General features: G+C 35.7%; 3 protein-coding genes across 5 annotated transcripts in view; 2 read left to right on the forward strand and 1 right to left on the reverse strand.

Moving 5' to 3' along the window:
* Positions 1–4061, forward strand: part of LOC105215996 (proton-coupled zinc antiporter SLC30A1) — a 29556-nt gene extending 25495 nt beyond the window's left edge. Inside the window, exons 2-4 of one of the 3 annotated variants that reach the window (XM_054232929.1) lie at positions 778–2017; positions 2097–2844; positions 2918–4061. In XM_054232929.1, coding sequence (XP_054088904.1) covers positions 1991–2017; positions 2097–2844; positions 2918–3624 — 1482 coding nt within the window. In that variant the 5' untranslated portion in view covers positions 778–1990 and the 3' untranslated portion in view covers positions 3625–4061. The remainder of the gene's footprint in view (positions 1–777; positions 2018–2096; positions 2845–2917) is intronic. The other 2 variants (XM_054232930.1, XM_054232928.1) reach the window with 2 other exon arrangements.
* An 827-nt stretch (positions 4062–4888) lies between these two features.
* Positions 4889–12797, reverse strand: LOC105215994 (spondin-1). Its single transcript, XM_029042687.2, has 9 exons — positions 12272–12797; positions 7300–7694; positions 6884–7214; positions 6694–6824; positions 6410–6635; positions 6174–6345; positions 5647–6113; positions 5426–5593; positions 4889–5323 (listed from the first exon to the last, which is right to left on the reverse strand). The coding sequence occupies exons 1-9, from the start codon at positions 12468–12470 to the stop codon at positions 5073–5075; spliced, it is 2340 nt and encodes a 779-aa protein (XP_028898520.1). The 5' UTR covers positions 12471–12797; the 3' UTR covers positions 4889–5072.
* LOC128922456 (protein teflon) lies at positions 8051–12414 on the forward strand. The gene is made up of 5 exons (XM_054232927.1): positions 8051–10321; positions 10392–10583; positions 10645–10719; positions 10789–10833; positions 10912–12414. Exons 1-5 carry the CDS (start codon positions 8135–8137, stop codon positions 11743–11745), a joined length of 3333 nt encoding a protein of 1110 aa, XP_054088902.1. The 5' UTR covers positions 8051–8134; the 3' UTR covers positions 11746–12414.
* Positions 12798–14723: the final 1926 nt, after the last annotated feature.

Consider the following 14723-nt stretch of genomic DNA (forward strand, 5'->3'; position numbering starts at 1 on the left):
AAATGTTGCGTCAAGCGTTTGGTTGGTTGAAATGTATCGCCAAATGTCGGTAAATAGGTGCAAATAGTAGACATCAAATGAAAACTGGAATTTTCAAGTGACTGAGCTGTGTGTGTGCATGTGCATCTACTACTTTTTCATTTTGTTTTGGTACAGCCATTCACATACACTATGCAGATATCAATGTATTTAACAGGTAATGGAGAAAACTCGAACCAAAGATAATACTCGAACATTTAGCTCTGGGGTCAATTAAAATACGAAGCGTAACGTTGTAATTTGAATTTCTGGAATTGTCGCTAAATAAGACTGCGTTGAAACGTTGAAATTTTGTTGCGGCAACTCGGAGTAACGCGGAAAAGCGCTGCTCGCCTGTTAAAAATTTGTACTTTGAGCCATTTTTACAATTGTGAATAGTCTACATTTGTAAAACAAAATTTGGCAGCACTCAGAAAGCGGCGATAGAATTTTTAATGAGGTATACGCATACTCTCCTCCGCGAATTCAAGTAGATAACTTTATTGTTGCTTTCCCATGTAAAATTTTTGACAGGTGAGCAGCGCCCAAAGATAGCGAGCAGAGAAATGACCAATCGATTATAGCTACTGTAACGACTCATGTATTTTTTCTGCTGTGTAAAAAGTATTATCGTAATATAGACAGAAACGGAAACACAGTATAAAAAATATTCCTAATAAATATGTTTATAATTATTAAATTTCCAAACGCAACATTTTAAGAAATTTCCACACGAAAATATTACTTATTCTATTTCAGCAGACAATAATTATCGCTTGTGTAGACGTGCTATAATAAGGGAAACGAACAAACTTATTTCTAAAACGATATCGATATCTAATCGATAGTACGATAAGCATATCAAGTAAGCAGTAAAACTTTCAACAACAAACAAATCAATAGAAATAGAGCAGAGTTAAAAATAATGCATTAGTGCTATATAAAAACATTAAAATGGTGAAGGGAAATCGTATGTTGTCGCTTAAACAAAAATTAGAAATAATTAAAGCAGTAGCTGGAGGATGTGACAGAAAGGATGTGGCAAAAACATACAATTGCACTGTAACAACTATAAGTCGAATTATGAAAAATAAAGAAGTCTTTCTAAGAACTGCGGAATATGGAGATTTGCATCGGAAGCGTGAGCGTAAGAGTATTCACTTCAAACTCGAAGAGGCCTTATGTGAATGGTTTAAGGAACAGAAAGACTTGAAGACAGTAGACTCGATAAGTACAAGCGATTTATTGAAAAAAGCGAAGGAATTGTCAAATGTAGTTGAAAAAGGGTTTGAGCCTTCTCGTTTGTGGATTGTTAGGTGGAAGAATCGTAATGGTAACAAAATTGCCAGAAGAGACAACGTTGTCAATGAAGCTTCTGTTGATTCATCATCATGTATGATGGTTGAAATTTGTAAAGCAGAATATTTTGGTGGCGATGAAGCCATAACATGTCTTGCAGACTCAACCAGTAAACAGATCAATCAAGTTGACAATGCTCAGACTAATAATTCTCTGCTAACACAAGTTGATACAAGCAGTGCGGTACAGGAGAATACTGAAGCGACAAATGCGCCAGTTGCCGATTATGAAACAGAAACAGAGCCAGTGATCACAAAAAATTCGGCACAAGAATGTATTGAAGAGCCAAATGCACCGTCCATAAGTGCAGCGCTACAGGCTCTGTTGGTTGTCAAACAGTTTTTCATACTTAATGATTTGGAAATCAGTTCACTATTTAACATTGAGGAAAAAATATTACAGCACTGGAAGAAAAATATATAATTACATTATATGTCATTCCGTACAACTCGAAGCAATGATTAGATATTAAGGCATATATTAGACTATAATAACTCCACAAATTAATTTAATAGTTCAAGTGTTACTTAATATTGTGGCAAAACTGAAATTGAACATAAATAAACTGATATTTAGTACTATACAAACAATTTTTGAGAATTGAATTTCATTTATGGAAGGAATAGTTCTAATTAGTTGTGTGCGTAATTATACCAAAATTTCTATGTTAAATATAAAAATTTAATTATGATTTTAAATTTTCGTATTTTCGTTTGCAGCACAGCAGAAAACATGATGAAACCCAACTCGAGCATTTCATTAGCTCCGCATATGCAGAGAGCGACAGTAATTTACCCAATATCCCAAACAAAGATAAAATTATTGTGGTAAATATGTCTGGCGCGCCTTCATCCTCTGTAACCAGACGTCGACGTGAAATGAAATTGAGAAACACTTTTGGTTGGACCCGCATTGATATACTGACCATGTTGATCGTTTTTATTATATTAGCATCGCTGTCATTTTCACTGGTAGTGGAGGCCTTACAAACACTTGTACACATCGATCATCAAGATACAATGCACTTGCCAATTATTGTAATGATACTCGGATTTGTTGGACTAATTTTAAATGGCTTAACGTATTTGTTAATTGGTGGTTATACAATGCATCAGGGTAGTTTTTTACATGTGACCCCTAGTGGTGATGTAGTTTTGGATCGTGTACTATCTAATAATGAAGAATTGAAAGCCGATGAACGTCAATTGTCAAAACCAAGCAATGAGACAATTGAAAGTGATCGACAGCTAAAGGATGACTTGAAGGCAGAAATCGGTCAAATACATTACGTACCAAAACGTCAAGGTGCTGTGGAGATGTTGCGTGATGTGTCGAGCACCATATTCGTTATAGTTTGTGCATTCATTGTCAATATGGCGGAAGATGAAGAGCATACGGCCAAATTTATAGATCCTGTACTCTCAATTTTCTCCTGTGTGCTCTTAGTTTCGCTTAGTTATCCATACAGTAAGTACACTATACACATGCACATATTTACACATCAGTATTATTAATTTTTTTAAATTTCTTTTTCAAATAGTGAAACAGTCGTGTTTAATCCTACTACAAACAATACCCGGCTCTATTGATATGGAAGATTTCGAACGTACATTAGTAATGAAATTCCCCGAAATCGTTAGCTACCACGATCTGCACATCTGGCAATTGTCGGCACATAAATCAGTAGCTACGGTGCACATAATGTTTCAGAATCCACGTCTTTATACAAAAATCATTGAAGATGTACGTTCATATTTCCAAGATCGTGGCATTACTGAAGTCACAATTCAACCGGAATTCCAAAGTCCGAAATCACCATCTATAGAATGTTTAATGCAGTGTAACGCAAGTGATTGTATGGACAAAGTTTGTTGTAAGGATTCACGTACCGATCTGCGTGAGGTGATCAGTTCATCACCAAATGGCAGTAGCGAAACACACGCCCACAAGTATTGTAGTGACGAAGGGAGAGAAGTAGAGGGAGAAGTAGAGAAATCTGGCATCACAATTGTTTTGAAAAATATAGCTGATAAGAAGGCCGAAGCTACTACAACTGATCCAGAAATGCAAAAAGCGAATATGGCCACAACGGATACCGGAAACAGTATTAATGAAATTGCAGAAGCAAGGTGTGATAAGCTCGAAATAAAGTCTACTAATGAAGCTACATCATCTGTTGAAAAGTCTGAAATCTGTGCTGATGCAAAAGTGTTGGACGAAAGCAATGTGTCAAACGATAGCAGTTGATTGGCCATGTTAACGTTACTGCAGGGCTTTCTTTGCACTAAAAAAGCTACCAAAAAATGTTTCATACATAAATTTTTAAGAAAAAATATATATGAGGACTATGCAATTTAAATGCATACACTTGTATTTTAAAAGTTTAATTTTAGTTTTGATACGATAATTTTAAGTATTACAAGAATTTATAATAATTACTTATTGTTAATTGCTTTAAACCGCTGAATAAGTACAACAAAAATAATTAATTTTAAGAATACAACAATATTATTAAGTTAGAAATTCAACTATAAAACAAGACCCACCATCCGTGTCATTGTCGTTTTAAGATTGAAATTGTATGAGTGCTAAGAAAATTTCTGTGCACAAATGTTGCTAAAAACATTAATTAATATGTAAACTACAAAATTAAATAAAGTGCTATAGAATTCATACTACCAACACTTGATCAGTTTAACTAAAACAAAAATTACTTACAGTCAATAAAACTTTCCGAGGTTATCCAGCCTCCCAGTGGTAAGTGAATTTCATTGATAGTGTAAATCGGGCGATTGGAAAAAAGTTAGTAATTTTATGCATTTTACTAAATATGCATACATATGTATCAAGGAGTGATACGTGGCGCGCTGTTTTGGACTCGGCTATAACCGCGTAAGCGGTGTCTACGCCAGTCAAGAAGAAGAAGATGTATTAAAAAATTTTTCACTAGAGGTTCTTTTGGCACAACACATCAACTTTTAAACGAGCTAAATAATGAATATGTACTCTACTTATTAACAACAAACACTCTACTCATATTTTCCTATAATTTATAATTGATTGTTCACTAAAGTATATTAAAATTTGCTAAGAAACTTTAAGCACTTCCGAAGCACACGATTATTACCAGAGATAAATTATAACGCGACTAATATAACCGCGAAAAGCAACTGTAATGCCGCGAATTCAAACTGTCAAAATAAAAAAAAATGTTAAAACAAAAACAATGTTAAGCAATTCTGTCACCTGTAATTGATGGAGAATGGTAGCTCCATTTGTAGGCGGACATCTTTAATAGAGGAACTGTCAAAGTTGGAAATTATTGTAGTGTTGTTTTCTTTGTATTGTTCTTTTCGCATATACAGTTAAAGCGGTATCCTAAACCGGATACTTGTGTGTATACGTACTACGGCAAGCTGTTGAAGCACAGAACTACAGTCTACTGCTTTTGATGATCAAGTGAATATTAATGCGGCTTACCAAATACAAAGAAAGTGTGATTTAACTGATATTTAAAAGAAAGTTTTTCTACTGGTAATGCAGATTTTAATATAAGTAAACGAGTAATATTATTTTCAAGTACACGGTAAGTATATATGCATATAGATTATTATTATTTAAGCACGTGTTGTAGGCTTTGGAATGAAAATAAACAACAACTACAGCGCTACAGCATTATGTGCCAGCTGGTCTAATCAACAATCAGCCATTATGCAGCGTCGTACCTTCACCTTGCGTTTCGGACACGGTTGACCACCATTTCTGGGTTCGGTAATTACATATCTGCTGCGATTGGAATAGCCTGCGCCACAGCTAACACTGCATTCCGACCAATTGGACCATTCAGACATAACACAATCCACGGTTTGATAAGCTTGCGACTGATAAGTGTGCGTTTGAGCGCGAGTGGGTGTGATGGATCGAGAGACGGTAGTTTCTGCCGATCCTGTAGGTTTCGGTAATAGTAAGATGGTGGAAGATTACATGTATATATACAAGTGTACTGATTTAAAATATACAAGTCTTTAAAATCTGGAATATTGCTTACGCAACATGCTGCAGGCATTTAAACAGTCACGCTCTGTGAGGAAGTTATTGCGATTGCCACGACAGCCGCCATAGGTGAAACTCTCACAACGTCCACTGTCACGATTGTAAGCATAACGTTTATATGAACTGCGACATGGACCACTATCGGGACGCTGCACACATATATCTAAAAGATAAAATATTTTAAATTAACTACGTTTAATAAACTTTTAAACAAACCTTTGGCCATTTCCATGTTAATGGTACAATCCTGTGGCACATTGCACTCCTTTTGTTGATTCAATTCCATGCGCCTGGTGCAATTGTCCTTCACAGCACCATTCTCCAAAAGCAATAGACGCGTACGTATGGTAACACCACGTCCACAAGTTGCTGTACACGGACTCCAATCGCTCCATTGTGTTGTTGGACACATGGGATCAGGTAGTTCTACCTCTTCGAAGGTACAATCGGGTCGCATACATTTTTGTTTCTCAACTGTGGTGATATGTGGACAGTGTTTACGACCGGTGTGATCAATGAAAGTGCGCGTGCGCATTGTAATGCCAATGCCGCAGCTGGCTGAACATTCGGACCAAACACTCCACGGTGTGGTCTTGCAAACGCCAGCGCCCTCACCATCATCAGTTACCAAAGCAACTGCGTGTGCTAAATTCTCGCCTTCATCATCATCATCCTGCGGTTGACTAAAAACGAAGTTATTGATAAAAATATAATTCACATACATGGCTACCAGACAATCTTACCTGCATTCAGCTATGGCAGCTGCACACATTTCTTTCGATACCGTTTGACGTGAGCAATCAGCAGCCGCTGCGGCTTCTGGGTTCAAGTATTCACGCGTACGCTTGCGTATACCCTTACCACATGTAACAGAGCAAGGACTCCATTCCGTGTATGGAGTTAAACGACATTCAGCTGAAATATAAAATTATTTTGCTATGTGTTCACAATATGTGTACAAATCAAATTGAATACATACGTCTGATGTCTTGTTCCTCCACATCGTCAGATACATCTAACTGTAAAGCTTGTAAAAAGTTGTCATCACAACTTCTAGAGACGATTTTCTCACGTCTAATGTATAATTTAGCTAACGGTGTCATTTCGCTACTCTTTGGATTATAAAACGGCGAACGTGGATCTTCGGGGTACATCGTAGTAATACGATACATGCGCTCGCGTGGCTGTGTTTCCGAGTTAGGAGACTATAAAGAAAATAAATCATTAGCTTTTAGATCTGTAAATACATGATAATCATTATACCATATAGCTTATGCCACTGTCAGTGCCCGCATCCCATGGATAGAGATCAAAGTCCAGTGATTCCTTCCAAGAACAATCTTCAGTACACAAATCAACGCCGTTGATACCAACAACCCAGTCAGGAGAAGGACCTATAATTTTTATTTTTTTTTATAATGTTTTCAATTACATTTTTTATGTTACCACTCACCAAACATGGATACCAATGACACCTTGGGATGTGTACGGTCAACACGGAATTTGGATGATGTATTAGTATTCACATGTGGATACCATAGACCGGCAGCTTTTATAAGTGTTCTCAAACGTGGTCCCCGTGCTCTCAATTCAGTTTCTAAAGCAGTTGGCGAGCCAAATTCCGCTAAAAACCGGAAACCATCTGTGGCAATATGGTTTTCACCCCAGAATGAAAAGTTAGCCTCATGCGAAGCGCCAATAACATCGGAGAAATGTGTTAACCACACAGCGAAGGGATAATCAGTGGGATGTGTTTCATTCGACCAAATGCCCTCAAAAACGAACTGTAAATATATATGTATAGTACAAGTGAGTATAAATTAGCATATACATATAATTGGGATTATTTAATTCCATCTACATTCTTACATTGTATTTAGCTTCATCACACGCACAGCATTCCTTTTTAACGGTGTGCACATTTGTTTTACGCTCACAAACGACTTGAGTTAATTGGCCGTCATCAGAGTACCAAGCGCGTGGACCTTCGTAAACCATAGCCGATATGGAAACGCAACCTGAACCTGCAGCCGGCGCCACCCACATAACTTGTACTTCGGTTTTGGGTAAGTCCTCTGCCTCTTGTACGGTATTGACACAACGATCGCTAAATTTGGTTAGTGCATCACTGAAGAGTATAAATGCTCCCACACGCTTAGGGCTAGCAGGTTGTGCACGACGGCGGGGAATATGCGCCTCCGCGGTAATTGCGAAGTGAGTGAAATGCTGAACTTTTTCATGTGTTCGCGCACCGATTAATAGAACTAAAAACAAAAAATTAATTTAGTTAAAGTTAAACGGAGGTAATGTTATGATAGGAGTAAGAAAAAGGTACGGATAAAGTTGCTAAATTTGTCACTCTAGTGATATATGTTTATTAAAGAATGGTTAGCAGTATATATTTTTTGTTTTCTGTTTTCATTCAAATTTCCGCTTTATAACTCACAATACAAACTAGAAACATTTGAAATCAAAAAAGTCATTTGACACTTCTTCTAGCCACCACTGTTCGACTGTTTATTTCTAAATCCCTATTTTTCGTCGTTTTCTAACACTGCAACGCGCGTTCGCTGTCATTTGAAAGTGCAGTTATTTTGGTTGGGTGTCCCGTTTAAAATATTTATTATTATATTTTTGAAACTAATTGGATTATACTCTCTTCAAACATAATATACATATAATAATTTTGTGAACCAAAACACACATGATAAAAATGGGAGGTACTCAAAATGAGTTGAGTCAATTTGGAGAATTAGAATGGATAAAATGTGGCGAAATAAAAATGTGTGCTAATCGAAATGATTTTCAATTAAGCTGTGACCATTGTAGTGACATATTTACGCAAATGGCTGTTTTCGCACGACACTTGCATTGGGAGCACCAAGTGGGTGTTGAATTGCTGGGGAAACAACAAGATCGGAAGGATTTAAGCATTTACACTGTGGAGGAACTGCTTACCAATAAAAACTTCGATACTAAATCGTCCAGCGTTGAAAATACAAGTGACACAATTGATAATGAAGACGATACCGGACTTGGCAGCGACGAAGAATTGGAAAAAGAAATTGAGGAATTATTGATAAGTATGGCTTCTGAATATTCGCCTAGTTGCAATGATACTGAGTGTTCCGAAAATGATTCCGGTTTTGGAAACACAAAAAGTATTCATGACAGTGTTAAAAACAACCAGGACAAAGTTATAAGCAATGTAAAGGTACAAGCAAATATTGGAAGGAAGACGTCAAAGGAATTGGAAACCCAAACATTATCCAAAGCTTTAGAAATAGATATAAATAATAAAACAAAAGATGTATCAAACACAAGTCAAAAACTTATAAATATGAACAAAAATGTTGGGAGTACGATGGACTCTACTCAAAAAAATACAAAAGACACAAAAAACAACAAAGTTAGCTTAAATAATAGCAGCAATGAAAATCGTTGTATTGAACGCCATGAAAAAAACGTTGCAGTTGCTCCAAAAACTAAGCAGAAATTACCATTAAAACAATATTTGGAAAGCAAAAAATTCCTTTTACAAAGTGACGATGAAACCAAAAATTGTGACCACAGGATTAAAAAGAATACTGTCAATGAAACCAAACACGCTATAAGTGATGTACTGGTATTAAAAACAGAAACCAACAAAACACATATAAACCAAGAAAAACTGTATAATTTACTAAATAACGAAGATATAGAATGCGGTCGTACTTCTGTGGAAGCTCAGGTTTCAAACACAACTAAACTGAATAGTAAAGATATGTGTATCGAGATAGATTGTAATAATATTTTCACTGCAACCGATGATCTCTCATTAACTGATATAACTAATATTGAAGAAGAAAAGACTGACAAGGTAAATAATATCTGTAATAGTGAAAAAGAAATCAACAACATTAAAAGTAATGTACTCGAGTTGCAAATAACGGATGAAAAGCATTGCGGATTTCAATATGAGGCGTCAAAAATTTATGATTCAAATGGTTATCAAAATGAATATATAAATTACAATAGAATAAGTGATAATTCAAGCGCTGTTGATGAAAAAACAAGCCAGCAATCGAATAGTACCGAAGAAATGGAAATTGACAAACCACTTGATCTTAGTTTTAATAAATCTGATGAATGGTGTGATCTTCAATTGGAAGACATTTCCGAGCTACTATTAACCAATGGAAAAGACACAATGGAATTGGTTGCGGAAGACTTTGATAAATTGGTGGCACAACAAACGCCTAACGCCTTTACTGATAACCCAACGTCGTTATTTAATTCTGAACACTTGCAACTAACTGATATAATCGCCGACAATTTATTGCCACCATTTTCCAAATTCTTTCAAAATAATGCAAACACTTTAAAAAATGCCAATAATTGTATTGCGCAATCAACACCGAAAGAGAAGAGGTTGAAAGCATCAGACGCTACGAGTAGGTCAGTGAAAAATTTATATTCTAACGAATTTATTGCAACTGAAACTGCACAAAATGTTAACGAGAATGTTGAAAACGTCATAAGAGAACAAAAAATGAGCGTATTTTCTAAAAATCTACAATGCAGATTTAAAGTTTTGAAGCGCGTAGCATCATGCAACGATAAAAAATCAAAAAAGAGAAAGCAGGAAGTCGAAAACGTGGAGGAAATTATAAAAGAAAGTAGAACTTCAATGAAACAGAATATTGAAATATTGAGTGTTGATGTAATACTACCAAGTGACAATAGAACACATAGTGAGTCTACAACATTTACCAGTGGCGGCGCAGTATTACCAGCCGTAGGCATACCAAAAACCAAAGACAGTGACGATTTGCAAATACAGGATGTAAGACAGGAAATAAACCAAAGCGATAATTGGGGAGCCGAGAGTATTATAAAAGATTTAATACCGGTTTGTTATATAGTGTGCACGTTAAACGTTACGTTTCTTATTTAAATTTATTTGTATCTCTTTTATGTAGTATGTGAAAATAAAAAAACCGACAATCTTAGAGGTGGATCTCTGTTCACATGCCGCAGCTGATAGCACCAGCGAACAGCAGCAACTGCCTTTAGCATTAATGAATGAAATTGATTACACGCCCGACGATACGCTTAATCAGCTAAAATTAAATGCTATCGGTGATGAAAAGCTGGATTTTAATACAACAATGGTATTCGTTTTAAAATTATTTTGTAATTTTTTTTATTTATTGTTTTTTTTTTTTAATTTAGGAGAGTTGTTTGAACGTTACAATGCCTTGCGACAGCCAAAACAATACAGCTGATGATAGTATAATCTCCACTGCGGTAAGTAGTAGATAAGGTTATAAGTTATTATAAGCATCAATGTTGTTAATTTCTTTTAATTTTTTTTAGTCTGAAGAAGAGCAGGAAAACTATACGCTACTATGCTCTGTAGGCGTAAGTAAAAGCATATTTTTTACATATATATTTATGTTCATGTATTTATTTACTAAATAATACTACCTAAACTTTTAGTTAAAAATCATTATGGACCCCAACGCCGAGGATGAGTTGAACTTAGAACGTTTGGAGGAGATGCATGCAAAGGCAAACGCTTTTTCGAAGATTTTCGCCGAATTCAAATATCTTTGGAAAGTTGGCAAAGGCATTAAGAGCTACGAGCAATTGGAATTAGATTTCATCAGACTAATGCAACGTTTAAACGAACATTATAAATTCGAAATGACCATAAGCCAAACGAAACGAATTGTAAATTTGCTTTCACTCTGGTATATGCAGACATACCACAAGTGGTTTATTGATAAAAAACGTGTCACAAATGCGTTACAACATTATTTGCAGACGTTCGCATTTCTGCCAAAAACTACGCGACGCATATTCTATTGCGAAGAGTGTCCACGTTATTTTCTCGCACAACAGAAATACTTTGCACATCGTCAGGGCCACAGCGTGTTAATGCCCACATGCGCCAATTGTCAAAGCAACTTTGCGAATCGCAAAGAACTACAGTTACACGCCAAAGTGTGTGCAACATTCAAATGCGTGGAATGTGCTTTTAAATTTGAAAATGCCGCAAATTTGGAATATCATATGCGCAACAAACATATTGTACAGTGTGAGAAATGTGGCAAATTATGTGCCAGCGCGGCCGAATTAGACTGGCACGAACATCAGTATCCGATAATATGTGGCTTGTGCAATCGCTTATTCGACGCGGCTGATTTATTGCAAAAACATCGACAAGAGTCCTTTCACTGGGACTATACATGCCGGCCGTGTGATATATTTCTGCCTACCGCCACGCTTATGAAGCAGCATCTCAGGCTTTGCATGGGCAATACAATGTAGTAAATAGTATAACTATTTTTTTTTTGTTTTAAATTTCAAATTTAAATTTTTTTTAAATTTTTTTTAATATATATATTTTTTCATTTAAATTGGTTTTTTTTTCATTTAATTTTTTTTTTAATTAAAAACATTTCTATTAATAAATTTTTATTTTTTTTTTTTATTAAAAACATTTTTATTAATATTTTTTATATCTTTTTTTTTAAAAACATTTTTATTAATATTTTTTTATTTATTTTTTTTAATTAAAAACATTTTTATTAATATTTTTTTATTTTTTTTTTAAATACATTTTTTTTAACCTTTAATCATTTAATAGTTTTAACTAAAAAGTGCATGTGAATTCCCAGTATTTTAATTTTAAGTAGAAAGTGAATTTATTTACATATATTTTAAAAATGTTTTTTTAAACAATTTTTAATAATTAGTGTTATGAATAAAAATAAAATATTTCAATGAAGTGCCAAGAAATTTATAACAAAAGTGTTGTTATTTCTATTATTTTATCAAGCATGTAAACATTTACCGTTATAAGTCTCGCCCGGCACATAGCCATTGGCACCCTCAGCCACAATTAATCTATAACCATTGTCGCCGCGCGAACGTCTACCATGCGGTAGGTGTGTGGGTGCACGCGTACAACACGCCGCCAATTGAAACGCCACAAAACATAGCAGTAAAAATGTCAAGTTACACTTGTTGAGTAATTGACACTGCATTTTCATTTCTTATTCACCGTGCACCCAATCTACTGTTTTTGGCGACACACAGTTATTTACAACAACTTGTTTATTATTATTTTTTTTTTGTTTGTTTAAATCTCTACATTAATTGCACAATGAATTTATTAGATCCACTTGCTGTGCGCAAGTCGTAGATTTTGTTTGAAAATAAAATAGTTTAACTGTGTATAACGTATGCTTTTTGAATGTGACCAGTAAACGTTGGTCACGCTAGCGTGTAACGCGGCTATTACTTATACTTGTACTGTTAAAGCTTAGTTTAAATGCTTCTATGCAATACGGCGTACGCGCACAGACTGAATGCCTTTGAAGATGAGCATAAGTAAAGATGAGCCCAACAACGGGCACTGGAAGCTGATTGTTTTACATACATACATACTTATATGCGTAAATACATGTAAGTAATATCTATATGTGTGTTTTAGTGCTGATAACATAATTTATTGGAGCATGCAGACTACTATAGAAATGTATGTATTTGAAGATGCTACTGAAAAACAGTTTATGTTGATAACCGTTGACTATTTGGCATAATGTTGGTGTATAGGAAATAAAATCGAAATTTATTTTCGGCTAATTTTTATAAAAAAAAATAGTATTTATTAGAAAGAACTCTATATAATTATAAGCCTTTGTGGATTTCAACTGCAATTTTATACTTATAAAATCGTATATATATATATTCATATGGCTACATGTGAAGTTTACTTGACCTTTCGGTTCAAATTTAGCGCTGATAAGCTCATCACATGAGTTTTAAAACGGCTGTGGGCAATTAAATGAAAATAAAAATACTCTTAGTTGTTAGCTTCTTAATAAGTGTTACTTTGTATTTATTCATATATGTATATATTTTTATGTTTGTATGTGTTTGTATATAATAGGAAGTATTGTAGCATCCACATTACAATTTTACTGCTGTTTTTGTTGCACAAAAATGTCTACATTCCTATATTCACATAGGATTCTATAGAGCTACAAAGAAGTAAATAAGTAGCAAGAAAATTCAGAGCGCTGAATAATGATATACCCCCAAATCGAACCACAGCTTCACTATTTCGTCGTATACCTCTATCTGAAGCATAAATCTAGTTATTACAATTTCCAATCTACTCTTTCCTAACTGTTGTTGTGGAAGCGGCATAAAATATCTCCCAAATAATTTTGAGAAACATGTCATTGGCCGACATGTCCTTATGTATGTATGTAATTGGCGTTGAACCGTTTAGCCGGTTATAGCCGATTCGATGAGAGCGCGCCACTCCTCTCTTTCCTTCGCAGTTCGGCGCCAGTTGGAGATTCCAAGTGTAACCAGGTCGCTCTCCACTTGGTCCCTCCAACGGAGAGGAAGCCTTCCCCTTCCTCGGCTTCCTCCGGCGGGTAATGCATCGAACACTTTCAGAGCTGGAGTATTTTCGTCCATTCGGACAACATGACCTGGCCAGCGTAGCAGCCGTCTTTTTATTCGCTGAACTATGTAAATGTCGTCGTATAACTCGTACAGCTCATCGTTCCATCGCCTGCGGTATTCGCCGTTGCTAATGTTTAAGGGGCCATAAATCTTCCGCAAAACCTTTCTCTCGAAAACTCCTAGTGCCGTCTCATCTGATGTTGACATCGTCCAAGCTTCTGCACCATAAAGCAGAACGGGAAGGATAAGCGACTTGGAAAGTTTGATTTTGGTTCGTCGAGAGAGGACTTTACTTTTCAATTGCCTACTCAGTCCATAGTAGTACCTGTTGGCAAGAGTGATTCTGCGTTAGATTTCCAAGCTGGCATTGTTATTGCTGTAAATGTTGGTTCCCAGGTAGACGAAATTATCTACAACTTCAAAGTTATGACTGTCAACAGTGACGTGGGAGCCAAGACGCGAATGCGCTGACTGTTTGTTTGACGACAGGAGATATTTCGTCTTATCCTCGTTTACCACCAGACCCATACGTTTCGCTTCCTTATCCAGACTTATCCCACTATAATTGTCGCAGATTGTGGGGTCTCCCTGTTTGTGGATTGGGCAGAGTACACTGAGATTCCATCGTCATCGCATAGTTAAGCATTTGATAAACTGGCTCGATATGTAGTCGTTATTGTTGTTGCTATTGTTGTAGATGAGATCATATAATCAAAAAATTTTTGAAGAAGGCTACAGTGTTGACAGTTGTAGGTTAGGTTGGGTTATGTAGCTGTTCCCCACCAGCGAAAACACACTCACATTATTAAGAGCAGTCTTTTGTT

The sequence above is a fragment of the Zeugodacus cucurbitae genome, chromosome 6 (assembly GCF_028554725.1).
Source record: "Zeugodacus cucurbitae isolate PBARC_wt_2022May chromosome 6, idZeuCucr1.2, whole genome shotgun sequence".
Classification (NCBI taxonomy): Eukaryota; Metazoa; Arthropoda; class Insecta; order Diptera; family Tephritidae; genus Zeugodacus; species Zeugodacus cucurbitae.